General features: G+C 41.4%; 1 protein-coding gene across 18 annotated transcripts in view; it reads right to left on the bottom strand.

Moving 5' to 3' along the window:
• LOC307143277 (NACHT, LRR and PYD domains-containing protein 1 homolog) overlaps positions 1-3,629 on the bottom strand; it is a 33,494-nt gene extending 29,865 nt beyond the window's left edge. For 10 of the 18 annotated variants that reach the window (XR_013818583.1, XR_013818584.1, XR_013818585.1 and 7 more), the window contains exon 1: positions 578-784. Coding sequence is in view for 14 of the 18 variants with exons in the window: in XM_079844711.1 (XP_079700837.1) it covers positions 578-770 (193 nt within the window). In the remaining 4 variants the exon portion in view is untranslated. Of the gene's footprint in view, positions 1-577; positions 785-1,007; positions 1,034-3,400 lie in introns of those variants that run through there. The other 8 variants (XR_013818582.1, XM_079844713.1, XM_079844707.1 and 5 more) reach the window with 1 other exon arrangement.
• Positions 3,630-18,544: the final 14,915 nt, after the last annotated feature.

Genomic DNA, 18,544 nt, shown 5'->3' with positions numbered 1-18,544 from the left:
TCAGGTCTCTCAACTGAGGTTGTTGGAGCAGGAGGAGTATGGCTTTGTGGCCTTGTATTAGGGGTGTCCCAACAAGAGGTGTATGATGCGGCGGGCTGTTCCTTTCCGCACACACTCATCGTGTTTACCCTGGGTCCCAGGTGTTTCTGTCTTTGTTGTGCTCAACTGTTTTCACACAAGATAGGCACTAGTCACTATAGTGGCGTTGGTATAGACGTTCCCATCGCGTCAATCGATGCAACAGGAGTTCCCTCTTCAGGGAACCGAGGTTACAGTAGTAACCTAGGCGTTTCCAATATTGATAATAAATCCTCATATTACAATGATTTGTGAAGGATCATGTGACAATGAAGACTGGATAAATGATGATAAATTCAGCTTTGATCACAGGAATAAATTATATTTAACTATATTTATTTCAATTTAAATTGTAATAATATTTCACAATATTACTGTGTTTTCTGTATTTTGACTGAATAAATGCAGCCTTGGTGAGCAGAAGACACTTCAAAAACATTTAAAATAGTAATATTTCTAAACTTTTGACTGGTACTGTGTATATATATATATTACTTACCAGGTGCATTATATATTATGACATCCCTTGCTGTACTGTTAGTGAGCACAGGTGCGGTCACACGACCTCCACTCCGAGCTGAGGTTCTGACATACGGCCCAGTGTAAGATCTCAAATGTTTTTTGTTGCTGCGAACCTCTAATAATGACAAGAGGGGAAAAAAATTACAAAATAACACAATTTGATAGACCATAAATATGTTTCTGCTGTGTTTCTAGGCTAAAATATCATCAAATTCACCACTTACTTAGTAGTCACAAATTATAGAAGCCTAACTTGAGGAGCAGAGAAAAACTTTACATAACAAAACTAAAACTTAACAAGGTGATGAATAACACACTAACATACTGTAGGTTCATTAGCCATTGTCTGGTTAAGTCATGTTACAACTAAAATTAATGTTTTAATTAAAACAACAAGTTTGACATACTGTCACGACTCGGGTCCCGGTTCATTCTGTGCAAGAAAAGAAATACAACAATTAGACAATAAAACAGGAATATTTACATGCTGGCACACCTGGGCTGTGTTCCACTCCACTTTTAGACACACACTTGTGAAATTCCCTAAGCACTTCCCCTCGGAGGAATCCCTGCCGCCATTTTGAAGTGCATTCTACTTCGTGAAGTGGACGAGGGAAGTTTATATGGACCGAGTTTGACCGAGTCTACTTCATGTGTACACTTCAGGCAGCTTCATATACCACAATGCAACACGACTGTGACGTCATTGCATATTGCAATACTTGGTAAACAATACACACTCGATAACAGTCGATAGATCAGTTTAGAGTATGAATGTGTCAAAATTAAGTGGAAAATTAACTCCAAATGACACAAAATGTCAAGTTACTAAACCAAACAACAAAAGCAATGATAAAACAGTGTAAATACAACTGGAAAAAAAGAAAAATCATCCTCCTTAATTATTCACACCCCAGTGCATGATGGGAACACCAGTATCAGAAAAGTTGAGTAGTTTTACTTCATTTTATATAACGTTGGTATTTATGCTTTATATAGTAATAATATAGAATTTACTTACTTTTTTTTTAATTCTTGCCTGAAATAACTTTTTTATGTAGAAATGACATTTGTTTTTTCTGTAGTATTTACTTCACCACAAAATCATTTTTATCAGTGCGGTTTGAGAGTCGAGACGAGAGATTGCTCAAAACTGCGCATGCATTGAATGCTTGTGTGCGTGTACGAGTCAAAAGAAGTATAGTTTCGGCTTAAAGACGGGGCGAAGACAAAACATGAATACTTCTGTACATGAGATTTTTTTTGTTTTTAATTTGTTTTATAAATTTGCAAATATTAAAAAAAAAAAATCTTTCACGTTGTCATTATGGGGTATTGTTTGTAGAAATTTGAACAAAATAATGATTTGAATCCATTTTGGAATAAGGCTGTAACATAAATCAAGCATAGCGTCAGTTCTGGCAGGTCACTTTAGTCAACTCGCATCAGCTGTACGTCACCTGATCATATCTATCTATGGGGATACGACGTCTATCACCGGATACATATATAGCTCCTCAGCTGCTATCGCGTTTCTCCAGAGCTCATTTACCCTCCTCCACCCCCAGCTCCTCCTCTTGTCAGTCAGGATTTTGTTATTCTGGTTTCCCTTATACAGGGAGTGCAGAATTATTAGGCACGTTGATTTTCTGATCATATTTTTTTTCCAGGCACATTTGACCAATTCCAAACCACAGTAATCCTAATAACTACTATTGATTTAGTATTTAATAATGTATAAGTGATATATAATTGTTCATGAAGGCTGGAAATGAAAATCACCTTATATTCAGGTGTGCAGAATTATTAGGCATGTTTTCTTTTACAGATAAATTGAGCCAAAAAAGAGATTTAACTCAGACTGAAAAGTCAAAAAGTATTAAATGCCCTACCTAACTGAAGTCTCTGAGATCCTGTCACCTTGCACTTCTGGAGACTCCAGGTAGGTTCAGCTCTGGAAAATGGTGGCGCTGGAGACTAAAGGGTTCCTGATGGTTTCACCCTTAATTCTTCACCTTAATTCTTCATTCTTTTGCAGTTAACAGGTGTCTTTTCTTCACCAGCTGTTTTTGTCTGACCCTGCTGACCCAACGAGCATTTCACTGTCCAATGGTCAGGCCTTAACTGCAATGTCTAGTATTGCATTAGTATTGCATCCTTCTCATGGGCATTTAATACTTTTTGACTTTTCAGTCTGAGTTAAATCTCTTTTTTGGCTCAATTTATCTGTAAAAGAAAACATGCCTAATAATTCTGCACACCTGAATATAAGGTGTTTTTCATTTCCAGCCTTCATGAACAATTATATATCACTTATACATTATTAAATACTAAATCAATAGTAGTTATTAGGATTACTGTGGTTTGGAATTGGTCAAATGTGCCTGGAAAAAAAATATGATTAGAAAATCAACGTGCCTAATAATTCTGCACTCCCTGTATGCTAATATATGCTATATGCTAATGTGCTAAACAAAATGTGTAAGAAGTGAAGCGCTGAGTACTTCCCGTATGCTCTAGTGCAGGACTGATATACAGCAAACACTTGTGTTTGATAACAAGGAAAAAAGCAACCTCGACAAACAATCTCCACTACAATTAGAGAATTTAGAAAATACAATAACTGAAGAAAAATGCAAACCTTTTAAGATATTGGGATCATTTAATGTGTCAGAAGTGAAAGCAATGAAACATCAGTACCATAAGCACATTTTAAGAGACATTTGTTACAGACGCTAAACAAGAAAAGCATTACATCTGTACAGTGGTAGCACTAATAAGAACAAAGTTCAAATGTTACCTGATCTTCTCTAAAACGTGGAGTTCTGCAGGTCCAGGATATTTGGGTTATGTTGGATCTCTTTAGTAAATGAAACCCCTGACATCAGCGCTGAAGGGTTGTCCTCGACTGCTTTTCTTCAGGCAGACAGTGCTGGAACTGAAGGAGCTAAACTACACACACATGAGAAACATGAGCTGTGTTCCGCCCCAAAAATGTTGCAAAACTTTTTTTAAAGGGGAACTGTGATGAGTTGAACTTCCTGTTCTGATGACTCAAGAGTTGCAACTATGAGAAGGCAGATTTTTGTGTTCTTTTTTAATAATTTTCGGAGCCTGTTGAAATCTGTATAAATACATGTTTAATAGGGTACAACGGGCTAAAGGCACACCTTAAGAAAATGTGCTTTTCACTACTCCAGTAGTGTATGATTTACAGAAAATATATATGCTTGTATTGAACATTTATGGAGCAACAGATTTTGTGTGAAAATGAGTCATAAAAGTGGTTTATTTTATTTAAAAATCTTACAAATGTATGGGGTGTCGAGGGGGGCAGTTTACCCCACACATGGCACACACACACACACACACACACACACACACACACACACAAAAGGCACATTATTGATACAAATACTTTCACTAAAATAATATGTTTTTAATAAAGTCTACGTTAATAATTGTTCAAAAGTTTGAACCATTTTCTGTTTATTTTGATAAAATAATAAATTTTTGATCAATAAATATGCTGTCATTAAAATATGTTAATATAGAAATATATCTGAGAAATATAGAAACAAAATCATTAAAAAAAACTAAAGACTCTGAAAGCATTGAAGGAGATCCCATAATAATTTAATATAGATTTACAGTAGTAACAATACATTATATTTTATTATATGATATGATTAATATCACTTTTTTAAATATGATAGTTTCATTATAAATATGATGATTATCTCTAAGGTGGACACCCAACTTAATATATGATATTCAATCTGAATCATAACCATGTCATGTCAACAAATGTTAAAGTCAGCCGCTGTTTATGATCATGTTATATATGGTGCCTTTAATACCATACTTTTACATATTCTTCCGTAATTGAAAAACTGCTGCTTTAATTACCTTGAACAAAACTGACAAACATTAACAAGACCTTTGTTTCAAAATATATTCAACAATTTTAGCGATTCTTATTTGCTACTTAAATCAACAACATTTTTAAAAACATCAAATATTAGATCAAATGAGCACAGAGTCATCTTTGCGCTGCTCGCGATCACGTCACGGATCAGACACATTTCCACATGCATCTTGAAAAGCAGATGTTTTGGAAAGTGCTGAGGCGAGTTTTTGTGCCATCTAGTGATTTAGAGGAGAATAAAATCAAAGGAGCTTTTACCCCGTGGAGCCTTTAGCCCCCATTGTACCCTACTGAAAAAAACACCAAGTATATGTCTCTGCAGGTTAGTAATTGGAGTTACCAGATCAGTGGGCGTGGCCATAAATAGAGTTTTACCTGATTTGCCCACGGCACAGTGTGGGTGGGGTTTAGGGGTGGGGTCGGGTCGGGTGAAGGGGACCATTTTCATTGCATGATTTATAAACAACCATCAGTTTGAAAACACCCACAAATTTGGAAACGACCACTCTTGTTCCTCAGAGACCTCATACTCACCGTCCCAGAATAAAAGAGTGAAGGGATTTGTGGAAACTGTGGTTCCTAATTATCGTGATTCAACATTTGCCTCGCATTTCAGGATGAAAAGACAAACATGTATTCTAATATCTTCAGTTGTTGTGTATACTGAGCTTCAGCAGACACATCTGTAAATTACTTTACTTGGACCCATTTTGCGAGCTGTCTCTTTAACACTGTGTTGTTTACACACATGTTGCTGCTGATTGGGCTCACATTACTCACACACCCACCAAACAAGAGAAAACACATCTCAAACCCATTACACACACTCTAAAAAAAAAAGGATATATGGCACCAAAAATGGTTCTTGGCTCGTAATCATAGGGGAACCTTTTTTAGTGCTATACAGCACTTTAGTACAGCACTTTAGTGCTTTAGTGGTTCTTCAGCGGTTCTTCAGAGGTTCTTCACTGGTTCTTTGACTAAGGTGCTATATAGCACCTCTGAAGAACCACTGAAGAACCACTGAAGTACCACTGAAGTACCAAAATTGGTGGTATATAGCACTGAAAAAGGTTCCCCTATGATTACGAGCCAAGAACCATTTTTGGTGCCATATAGAACCTTTTTTTTTTTTTTAGAGTGCACCGTTTCCAGGAAACATGATGTTCAACCCGGAAACCGTAGCAAAAAGTAGGGATGGCAATTTCAAAACACTGCTTTATGACGCTTCGAAGCTTTATGAATCTTCTTTTTTGAATCAATTGGTTTGGATTGTGCGTTCAAGTCATGTCGTAAAGATAGTTTTACGAGTTGAACGCACATGAATGCCACCACGAAGTCGTAAATGCCAGTGGGACGCCCCGATCTGTACGAGTTGGAGGCGTGTCCGTGAGAAACATGGCTCAATCAATGGATGCAACATCTGTAGTTGAATATAACGGTATTTAGCCGTGACACTGTCAGGATTTGTCATTTACAACAAAGTAAGCCAGCATTGTAATATAACAATTAGCCTAATATATAATGATACAGTTTACAGTTTTTAGAATTCAAAACGTAAAAGATTAAAACTCACCTGATGCACATTCTTTGTTCTTCATTTTCTATAAGCAGAGTTCACAAACCTTGCTGTATTTTCGTGAAATTCATTAAAAGAAGGTACACCGCCATCTTGCTCCGACCATAGAAAGTTGAACGCACATAATGTCATAAACACGACCTCTCACCTCGTAAATATGAACATCTCAGGAGGACTTGAATGCACCAACATTTTTATTAAATGCCAAGGTATCAGAAATACAAGAACAAAATTGCAAAGGTTACTTACAATTAAATAATAATAAAAGTAAAACATAATTCGCACATACATAGGGCCCATAAAACAGACCAGAAAACTTTAATGAAATAAATAAAAAAGTTGAAACAAATTTGTCTTAACTTGTCTTTTTTTTTTTTTTTTTTTCTTAGATGATGAAATATTTTGGATGTACTGTTGGACCTCTTTTGTAAAAACAATGAATAAAGGATTTTTTTATTAGTAAATTTACTGTGGTGAATGTGAAAGTTCAAGTTTATACATTTTTAGATGTTTCAATGAGACATTAGTATAATTAAAAGGAATAATAGCGGTTCTCCACTGGTCCTCCATGACCCTGTGGCCGGTTCTCCACTGGTCCTTCATGACCCTGTGGCCGGTTCTCCACTGGTCCTTCATGACCCTGTGGCCGGTTCTCCACTGGTCCTTCATGACCCTGTGGCCGGTTCTCTACTGGTCCTTCATGACCCTGTGGCCGGTTCTCCACTGGTCCTTCACGACCCTGTGGCCGGTTCTCCACTGGTCCTTCATGACCCTGTGGCCGGTTCTCCACTGGTCCTCCATGACCCTGTGGCCGGTTCTCCACTGGTCCTCCATGACCCTGTGGCCGGTTCTCCACTGGTCCTTCATGACCCTGTGGCCGGTTCTCCACTGGTCCTCCATGACCCTGTGGCCGGTTCTCCACTGGTCCTTCATGACCCTGTGGCTGGTTCTCCACTGGTCCTCCATGACCCTGTGGCCGGTTCTCCACTGGTCCTTCACGACCCTGTGGCCGGTTCTCCACTGGTCCTCCATGACCCTGTGGCCGGTTCTCCACTGGTCCTCCATGACCCTGTGGCCAGTTCTCCACTGGTCCTCCATGACCCTGTGGCCGGTTCTCCACTGGTCCTCCATGACCCTGTGGCCGGTTCTCCACTGGTCCTTCATGACCCTGTGGCCAGTTCTCCACTGGTCCTTCATGACCCTGTGGCCGGTTCTCCACTGGTCCTTCACGACCCTGTGGCCGGTTCTCCACTGGTCCTCCATGACCCTGTGGCCAGTTCTCCACTGGTCCTTCATGACCCTGTGGCCGGTTCTCCACTGGTCCTTCACGACCCTGTGGCCGGTTCTCCACTGGTCCTCCATGACCCTGTGGCCGGTTCTCCACTGGTCCTCCATGACCCTGTGGCCGGTTCTCCACTGGTCCTCCATGACCCTGTGGCCAGTTCTCCACTGGTCCTCCATGACCCTGTGGCCGGTTCTCCACTGGTCCTTCATGACCCTGTGGCCGGTTCTCCACTGGTCCTCCATGACCCTGTGGCCGGTTCTCCACTGGTCCTTCATGACCCTGTGGCCGGTTCTCCACTGGTCCTTCATGACCCTGTGGCCGGTTCTCCACTGGTCCTTCATGACCCTGTGGCCGGTTCTCCACTGGTCCTTCATTTTGCCTTAAATAAATAAAGTAAAATACATTATATTAGATTTTAATTAACCTTTAATTTGTTTAAAGTAATGAAAATGTATTAGTTAGTTTAATAACCCTGATCTACATTAAATGATACAGGACTTTAACAAACATGTATAAAAGAATAATAAATAATGAATGAAGCGCATGAGACTGACTTATTTTGGGTAGAATCCAACAAAATGTGAAAATGTTTATACAAAAGTTGTAACAACCATTTTTTTGCTCAGTACATATTTTATAGTGTAAAAGTCTTCCGTGACCTGGTTAAAATTTGATTTCTCTGGATTTAAACATCCTTGGAAACATTTGGGATAATGTACACAAGTCAACAAAAAATATATAACGTTTTCATTCATTTGCATACGTTTTTATTTTCTCCCCTGTAGAGTGGCTCTGATATAATTATAATTTTTTTTTTTTTTTGTCTCATGTGGATTGAAGACAACAAATCCCAGAATGTACTTGCTTCGCTGCCCAACGAGGCCACTCCCAAAGCCACAGCTACTGGTTATCACTGGCCCACCATTGATTTGTCCAACCTTGTCAGATTTTTCTACCGTAGTGCAAAATTATAGCTATATCTATCGATCCATGCTACCGCATCGAAAAATCCTCTTAGTGTTTGTGACTAACTTACGTGAAATAATTCAGTGTAACTTTACCAAGGATTCTTATTGGGGAAACGGTTTTACAGTCTCTGTAGAGGTTTCTCCCTCAGTACCGGTACTTCTGAACGGGCTGAGGCTGGGTTTAGTGGGTTTGAACTGAAAGTATGCGGAGAGCATTCACTCAGTATCGGTAGCTCAGTTTTGACCGAAGTGGCTTTTAGAGGCTTTTGCATCTGAACTCTTCATATATAATATAAGCGGGAGAATGATATCATTGCAAAGTGGTCAGGCTAATGTCTTGTGTTTATTCCACAAGATTTATGGATAAACTGTTTGATTTATAATTATTAGATTATTTTCTAATTTCACTTACCCTGCTGTGTGTGAGCATAGCTGTTCCTCAATGTGTGAGTTTCCCATTTTAATGGTCAGCGTATGAGGCGGCTGCTGCTAGCACTGGGACTATAGGCTTTAGCTTCAATTTTGATTAAATTATTCTCTAATCGGTTGCATATTATGCCCTGGATATATCCCTCGATTGCTTACTTCAGTCCCTTTTTTCTTGCTTGCTCAGATATTTCACCTGTTCGCCAAAAATGACTAATTATCTCCTTGGGAATGTCTGTGTTGCCCCCTTGGACAATAACAACAACAGCTTTTCTTTTCTGTAGATTTATTTGCCCCGGTTGTTTTTCTCTTTTGTTTTCTGTGACAGATTCTGGGGCCGAAAGTTTTAACATGAATGTGGCGAACAGCGAGGCCGAGGGACTGTGAGGGCGGGACGAGGCGGCGTTCATCAGGGAGGATGAGCGCCAGCTGCGCGCCGCAGCGATCTCGGCCCTCGCGGAGGAGTGAGGGACTATAAAGGAGGAGCGACGACAGTGAGGGACGAGAGAGGACCAGGCCTGGATTTTATGTTGTATTTTATTTATGTTTTGTTATGTGTTGCTGCAGTCGACCGTGAGGGGCTGCAGCTTATTATTTTCATTTTGTGTTTATTTGTATGTAGGCGACAGTCGTCTGCGAGGGGCTGTCGCCGCCATTTTAGTTTGTGTTTGTTTAATTAAAAGTTATTTTGAATGTCCGCCGGTTCCCGCCTCCTTCTTCCCGTACAAACAACGTTTACTACAATGAACAACAACATGTGTTAACTGGGCTTCTTCTTTTCCCTTTTTACCCACTACTCTTTTCTTCTCACAGCGCCCCCAACAGTATACATCATTTCTGGGACTTTCAATATTTATCCTCTACATTATATTAGTGCAAAATATCTACAATAAACAAAGACATGAAACAAATTAAATAATTATTCGAGGTCCTTACACCCTCCCCCACAAAAAAAAATAAAATGTTACAAAACATTTTTAATTTACTATCTCTGGGTATATACTGAAAATGTAAGTTCCAATTACAGTGTAATGTACATGCTTTTTCCCAGCTTAACAATATAGTTTACTTCCATACAACTGTGACATAATAACAATGATCTAAACTTTTAGATTTGTTGAATGTTGAGAGATGTCTTGTCTTTAGGCTCGCTGGTGGGCCCCCCAGAACATCCTGCAATGACAAGTGGACACAACCACCTACACCTCCACAATGTATTAACACATTTCAAATGTCACCTAAGTACTGCATTAATCTCTTAGTGTTTCATCCAGCCTATCAAATATACCTTTAGCTGACCAAACTATAACTCTGCTTTAGAGCATTATTACGACTGTAAACTTACAAAACCCTTAGCTGTTTATAACTCACTTAACAAAATTATTACTTTGAACATTACTTTTTCAACTCTCACTAGTGTTACTTAGTATGAAGGATACAGGTTCAGGTGATCAGTGCTCAGCTGGGATTGTACACAGCAGGTTCTCACGTCAGCATTTCCACCACAAACACTCCAGTTCACTGGTCGAAGCGTGGGCTCACCCAGGGTGTCGTACGTGTATAGATTCCTAGGTTGCCTGGTTCTGGCAGAAGTTCTCCTGATAGGTTCCGATGCCACATCACTATCTTCATGCTCAGCTTCTCCAACGAATCTTTCCTCCAGCTCCTGCTCCCCTTGAAGATCTCCCAGCACTTCTTCATCTGACTTATCTGAGTCAGGTATGTTTACAGATTCGTCAACGATTTCTTCAATGTCAGTTTCGTTTTCAGGTTTCCTGTTTCTCTCCTCTCTTCCAGGGTGAAATTCTGCTGCACATGGATCCAGATATGTTCCTGCTCCCTGCATTGGAACCCACAAGTCAATCTCCTCATCGCTGGAACTGTCGGTGCTTTCATGGTGAGTATTTCGTTGTGGTTGTGCTCCCTGTTTTGACCTGTTCCTCTGACATCCTTTTCTTTCCAGACGAACATCAGGTGTCCTCTGCTCATCAACCAGGTAAGGACAAGGCAATAGAAGGTTCCGGTGCAGCACTCTTTCCCTTCCAGTCACATCCAACGGTCCAACTACATACACCGGACCATTTCCTCTCCTTTCTTTCACCACATACGTTTGCTTTTCCCAGAACGCTCGCAGTTTTCCTGGGCCACCTCTTTCTGACAGGTTCCTCACCAACACGTGATCCCCTGTTTCCAAGACAGAACTCCATGCCTTCCGATTGTAACTTCTTTGCCCCCTTGCAGCAGCCTTCTTCATGTTCTTTTTCGCAATCTCGTATGCTTCTTGCATAGACCTTTTCCACTTTTCAGCATAATCGGTGTGAGACTGACTGTTCTTTACTTGCTTTGTGGGGAGCACCAGATCAATTGGAAGAACTGGCTCTCGACCAAAAAGGAGAAAGAATGGAGAAAATCCGGTTGACTCGTGCACAGTAGAATTATAGGCGTGGACAACTTTGTTCAGGTGTTCTGCCCAATTCGACTTCTCTGTTTCCTCTAGGGTCCTCAACATCCCCAACAATGTCCTATTAAACCTCTCCGCCGGGTTAGCTTGGGGATGGTAGGGAGTTGTACGTGAATGCCTAATCCCACAGTAACTCTGTAGCTTTTGGAACAGGCTGTTCTCAAACTCCCTCCCCTGGTCATGGTGGATCTTTCCAGGATAACCAAAGCGCATGATGAAATCTTCAAAGATTTTCCGGGCTGCTGTCTTTCCAGACTTGTTTTTGGTGGCGTAAGCCTGAGCAAACTTTGAAAAATGGTCAATGACCACGAGGATATACTCTGCGCCCCCTCTGCTTTTCTCCAGGTGCAGGTAATCAATCGAAATCATCTCAAATGGAGCTGTTGTCTCAATGCTCTGGATTGGAGTTCTGGTGATCCGGTTTGGTTTCTTTTGTCTTAGGCATCGACACACTCTCGTGACATAATGCTCCATCTCTTCTCTCATTTTCGGCCAGAAGAAACGTGCACGAGCTGCTGCCACCATACGATCGGCACCTAGGTGGGCCATGTCTTCATGTAAGTACTTGTATATCATGCTTTTCAAGTTTTCTGGGATAACTAACTGAGTTCTGGTCATTATTTTTCTTTGCAGGATACCTTCCTCATTAATCTGCAGGCGATGCCATTCTCGTAAGAGTCGTCTCACAGCTTCCGGTTCCCTCAATTTTTCTGTGTGTTTGAGATTGATTTGTTTCTGTTTCAGATCAAGTACTCGGCTGATGACTGGATCACTCAGCTGGGCACTCCTTATATCCTGCGGTGTTAGCCGTTGACAGGTCTCTGATCCACCCTTCAGCTCCTCTGGTAAGACATCTATGTTGCAAGTGATTGCAGATATCCAGTCCACTTCCTCACGTCGTTGTGCTTTTAGGACTTCCCCAATTGATCCCAGCACTTCTGGCTCACATTCCTGAGTACACTCTCTGACTGTGACTTCAATGGGCACTGATCTCCGTGATAAGAAGTCTGCATCTCGATTTGCCGTTCCTGGTCTATATTTCAAAGTGAAACGGTAGTCTGCCAGCTCAGAAACCCACCGTTGCCCCGCTGCATTGAGCTTTGCCGTTTTCATGACATATGTCAACGGGTTATTATCACTGTAGACAGTGAAATGTGGCGCATGAAACAGGAAATCCCGGAAACGCTCTGTGATCGCCCATTTGAGTCAGAGGAACTCCAACTTCCCAGAATGCAGCTTGTAGTTCCTTTCGGCAGGGGTCAGAGTCCGAGACCCATAACCAACTACTCGGAGTTTGCCTCCCTGACGTTGGTACAGTACGGCTCCTAGCCCTTCTTCTGATGCATCAACATGAAGGACAAATGGCTTTTCAAAGTCTGGGTATGCCATTATGGGTGGGTTTGACAACTCCGCGATCAGTTTCTCCAGTGCTTCCTGATGTCGCCCTGTCCACTCTACTGGCTGTGATGGAGGTGCTTGCGAGGATGAGTTCCCTCTTTTTCCTGAGCCTTTCGTCTTGCACATGCTGGGCTTTGTCAGCAGTTCATATAGAGGCTTGGCTATTCTGGCAAAGTCAGAAATGTATGATCTGTAGTAACCAAGGAAACCCATGAGCTTCCTCACCTCACGAACAGTGCTAGGTGTTTCCCACTTTAGTGCTTGCACAGCCTCTTTTTCTTTGGGGTTCATGCTGTACCCCTGTTCAGAGATGATGCGGCCCACATAGCAGACTTCTCGCTTAAAAAAGTCACATTTCCTTGGCCTTAGCTTGATACCACACTGCTCCTGTCGCTGTAGCACTTTCTTCAAGTCCTCTAGGTGTTGTTCGAAGTCCTTGCTGAAGACTAACACGTCGTCAAGATAGGGAACACAGATATCATCCCTTAACTCTCCTAGACACTCTTCCATGTACCTCTGAAAAGCGGCAGGTGCATTTGTGAGGCCAAAAGGTATCCGTACCCACTCGTAGCGCCCCCAAGGTGTTATGAATGCCGTGTATGCCCTACTGTCTTTACCAATGAAGCCCTGATGATAGGCTTTACCCTGGTCCAGCACAGTGAACCAGGAGTTCCCCCCGAGATTTTCTAGGATCTCTTGGATTCGTGGGATAGGATGCCTGTCAGGATATGTCTTCTCGTTGAGCAGCCGGTAGTCCACACATAGACGCAAGCTCCCATCCTTCTTTCTCACACACACTACCGGCGAGGAATAGGAGGATGTCGACTTTTGGATCCACCCCTGACTCAGCAAATTCTGTATGTGGGTCTTCACCTCTTGGTACAGGGGTCGTGGTATTGCATTGTACGTCTTTTGGACAGGGATGTTGTCTTTCAAACGAATGTCCATTGTAAGATCCTGAATACATCCAGTATCCCAGTCATCCTTAGCAAACACTCCACTATTCTCTCTCAACAGCTGTCTCACACGCTCCTGTTGTTCCCCAGGTAAGTGACTGAGGTCCACTGGAGGGTCCCATCCTTCACTCTCCTGAACCCTGAGCGGAATCTCTGGAGTTGAGTCATTGTCACATTGCGATACCTGAAATTGGGATTCAGACGGAGGCGGTGGTTTCACTTCCAGCTGATGGATGGCATCCACTGTATGCAACCACCCCAGGACAGTCCGTGTTGTAAGTGTCACCTCTTCTTCTGTGGTATTTTCCACCATCACTGTAATGTTGTCATTATCATTTTGAGGCATCTGAATAAGCTGTTTGTTTACCTTTATACCTGCAGGCCAGGGTACTTCTGAATTGGGCTCCAGCATCACGTGTGTTCCAAGGGTAACCGTCCTATTCAATTTGCCACAGCTGACGTTCACTCTCGCGCACCTTGGAAGAGTTATGGATTTTCGTCCAAGTCTTGCAATATGACAGCTGCTGCTGTTTTTGCGTTTCTTCAGCAGTGACAGAACGGCTTTTGCTTTCCTAGGGCTAACTTCCAGAGATGAACTCAGTGTGTTCACAAGAAAACTCAAAGGAATCTGCTGGGCTGCGTTAGCTTGGACCAATTCCTCAATCACATTAAAGCCGATTATGGGTTTCTCCAATTCACTGGATGCAATGAAAATTGGTGCCAGCAGGTGTGTGCCCCCTCCTTCAGTCTCAGTGTTTCCAGACAGACAAAACTCCACTTCCATCCAGCCTTCATATGGTATGCTCGTCCCATTCGCCGCTGTCAGGTTGAGTTCTCCCTCTTCAAGTAGCTCTCTCACTGGTCTCACCTCTGTGTCAGGGAGATGTCTTTTCTTCCACTCCGAGCCCACAATTGAAACCTGTGACCCCGTGTCCCAAAGCACTGATGTATTAACACCTCCAAGAGAGCATTGCACCAAGCATCTGCGTCCCACCAAACTGGCTGTTTTCTCCTGTTTGTTCGACCATGGTGCTTCAGATAAGCAAGCTCTTGGTAAGCTTTCAATGATGTCTGATGTAATCTCAATCTTACTTGACGTCACATTGGTTACAGTTCGTTTCCGACAACCCGCTGCCCAGTGCTCACTGCTGCCACACTTGTAGCAGTGTTCACATCTTCCCTCTGGGTTAGACTGCTCACATTGGGTACAGCGCCTGGTGCTTGCTCGAACAGGTGGAAATTGATTTCGAGTGAATCTCTGGTTACTGTTTCTGATTGTCTGAGGCCGTGATGTTTGAGCAAGGCTCGCTACTTGAGACGTAAGGCTCTGGATTGCTTCACAAATCACTTTGTCTCGTGCATCAAGCTTTTCCATCAGGTTGTTAGGCTTTGGAGCTTTCTCTTTTTTTATAATGACACCTTTATCTTGTTCAGCATCTGCCTGTTCATCCTCCATAACTGTGGCCACCTTGGCTATTTTTGGTCGAGTGGTTGAGAACTTTGATTTTTGTTCAAGCTCCAGACTATATGACATGTTAATTTTCTCCAAAAGCACTTCATCTTCTACGCATGGGTTTTCCAGGTAGGGTTTTAGATCTGTGCATATGCTGTCATCATGAAGGCCAGTCATAACTGTCTGCAAAAACTGATTCTGGATTAGTTCATAATTATATCTTAATCCTGTCTTTACATTTTCAGATGCTGACAAAACCCTCTGTCTGAGATCCATGGCTCGAACTAAGAACTGGATAGGCGTTTCTTTGTGTTCTTGAACTGCATGTGTGAGTGAGTGATACAATTCAGTTGGATCCTTTTCTATAAAATGTGCTCTGAGAATTTGTTTAAGGACAGGCAATGTTAAGTCTGTTCTACTCTCCAGATAACTTCTCAAATTGACACCTGGGATGATGGCTTGAATGACTGCCTCAACAATTTCTCCCTCATCATAACCCCTTTTGCATGCCCTGTGAATCTGTCTGTCCAGGCTGGTAAAGTTTAATTTGTCTCTCTGGCCAGGTTCACCAATTTGTCCAATTATTTTTAGTTCTTTTTTGTACACTGGATGCACTAGTGTGACATTTTCTCCTGAAACTGATGAATTTGGCATTTTCCGGTCTGTTCTGGCACGTACTGATTCTGTTGCAGTGATTATCACAGGCTTTTCTGATGCAATTCCACTAACGCCCACAGAGTGGTGCTCCAGGTCAACTTTTCGTTGCCCCTCGTTGGTTTCTTCCTCTCCTGCACTGGATGATCTCTCGGTTTTCTCTTCGTCAACATTTATCAAACTGTCAATTTTTCCCTTTGTATCTAATAACATAGATAGTCCTTCATCTTCAAGTGAAAAAACATAATCTCCCTCTAAATACTGCAGAATACGTCTTCTCAGCGCATCCTCCCTCACATTTAGCATTAACATTTCACACAAATCTCTCAGTTGCGAAGCAGATAACTCGAGTAATTTACCCTCTATTTCATCCAGCGTAGCTTCCCACACAGGCAACATTATGGCCACTCAATGAACAGATTAACTCACGTTTGCAGTTGTTTTTCCGCTGTTTCAAAGCCCACTCTCTCCGTGATTCGCGGCTCGTTCTCAGCTCGCACTGCACTCGCGGCTCGCGGCTCGTTTCATCACTCACTCGCCGCTCCGCACTTGCTGCTCTCTTCCTCCCGAAATCCGTCACAACCGAGCAGAAACACCAATTTTATGTTGCCCCCTTGGACAATAACAACGACAGCCTTTCTTTTCTGTAGATTTATTTGCCCCGGTTGTTTTTCTCTTTTGTTTTCTGTGACAGATTCTGGGGCTGAAAGTTTTAACACGAACAACAACATGTGTTAACTGGGCTTCTTCTTTTCCCTTTTTACCCACTACTCTTTTCTTCTCACAGCGCCCCCAACAGTATACATCATTTCTGGGACTTTCAATATTTATCCTCTACATTATATTAGTGCAAAATATCTACAATAAACAAAGACATGAAACAAATTAAATAATTATTCGAGGTCCTTACACCTGACACCGGCGTTTACTGTAATAGACGGGCCAGGCGCGCTAGCTTGACAGGCGTAGCAACAGTAACTAAGGAGGGCTGGGCTTAGTGAAGGATCAATTAAAAACTGAACGTGTCTTTTCAATAAAGTGTGAGTCACGGCACAGACTCAGCAGGAGTCAGATCTCATTCATCACGAGAGAAGAGCTGAGCAGAGCTGAGGTAAGAGCGGTCATTCACAACGTGTGTCCAGTCTGGAGCGTTTTCAGATCATGCATATGGAAGCTTAACTTTCATAGGAATTCATTCAAAAGTTGAAACACTCACTTTGCTCCACACCGCTCCGTTATGATAACCCGATCCGAGCGGCTGTGCTCATTTACATTCTGTGAGTGAGATCTCTCCCCTATGGGCGATAACATGCAGAACTAGCTCCTGTAGTCTCTGGCCTCTGGACAAAAAAGCCTCCGATGACGCAAAATTACGATATTTGCTAGGGCTGGGTAAAAAAATATTGATTTCTCGATTTTAATCGATTCTCATTTTTACAAAACAATATCGATTCTTAAATCCCAAGAATTGATTAGTCTATTTTTTTTTTTTTTTTTTACGAAATTCAAAAAGATAACCGTTTTGGCGCTATTGCGTGAGATCGCTCTGCCGCAGCTCAGCTCAAGAGAACCAGCAGCGCGGAGCAAACATGAACGGATCTTCTCTTCCGCTTTAATACCAGTAACAGCGCAAAATAAACACGAATGAGCTTCTGAAAGTGTGTTAAAAGATACAGGACAACTTACCGAAATCCGTATCATGTCACATAGAATCGCTCAATCAGTGTTTCAACCGCAGAAAGATGTAAGTAAAACGGCTTACATGTAAACAATGTCACGTAACGTCACATTTACCTCAGACAAACCATATCCAGTGTCCATAAACTCGTTAGTCTGCTAGAAAAAATTACTCTAGAGAGGAGCATTTTGCTAATTATATGCACCACATTACATAAAATATTCATTGTCAATGTTCTTCAATATTTAATAAATCTGGCAAGTTTTTATGCCACCCTTTAAATTTTTATATTTTTTTTTAAAAACAAATTGGAGTAGAATTATGATTATGTAATTGTAAAGTTAATATTATAACTTTATTAACTGCATTTCGTTGCCTTGTACTTGTACTTGTGTAATGACAATAAAGTTGAATCTAATCTAATCTAATTATTATATTTAAAAAAAACATAATTTAGTGTCATTTAAGTGTTTGTAAACAAACCAGTTAATTTTTACCTTCAATATTAGTAGGCTAATGTTCAACCCCAAATCAGAAAAAGTTGGGACAGTATGGAAAACGCAAATAAATAAAAAAAAGAAGTGATTTCTAAATTTACTTTGACTTGTATTTCATTGCAGACAATATGAACACAAAATATTTCATGTTTTGTCTGGTCAACTTCATGTCATTTGTAAATATGCATCCTTTCCTGTCATTCAGACCTGCAACACATTTAAAAAAAACTTGGGACAGGAGCAATTTAGGGCTAGTAATGAGGTAAAATGGTTAAATAATGATGTGATTTGAAACAGGTGATGTCAACAGGTGATTGTAATTATGATTTGGTACAAAAGCAGCATCCAAAAAAAAGGTCTAATCCTTTAGGAGCAAAGATGGGCAGAGGATCACCAGTTTGCCAACAAATACGTGAGAAAATTATTGAAATGTTTAAAAACAATGTTCCTCAAAGAAAAATAGGAAGAGATTTGGATATTTCACATTCAACAGTGCATAACATAATTAAAAGATTCAAGGAATCTGGAGGAATTTCAGTGCGTAAAGGACAAGGGTGCAAGCCTAAGCTGAACAACCGTGATCTCCGATCCCTCAGGCGGCACTGCATCAAGAATCGTCATTCATCTAGAAGCGATATCACCACATGGGCTCAGGACTACT

The sequence above is a fragment of the Gobio gobio genome (genome assembly GCF_949357685.1).
Source record: "Gobio gobio genome assembly, chromosome: 19".
Lineage (NCBI taxonomy): Eukaryota > Metazoa > Chordata > Actinopteri > Cypriniformes > Gobionidae > Gobio > Gobio gobio.
This window is presented reverse-complemented; position numbering and strand designations above follow the sequence as displayed.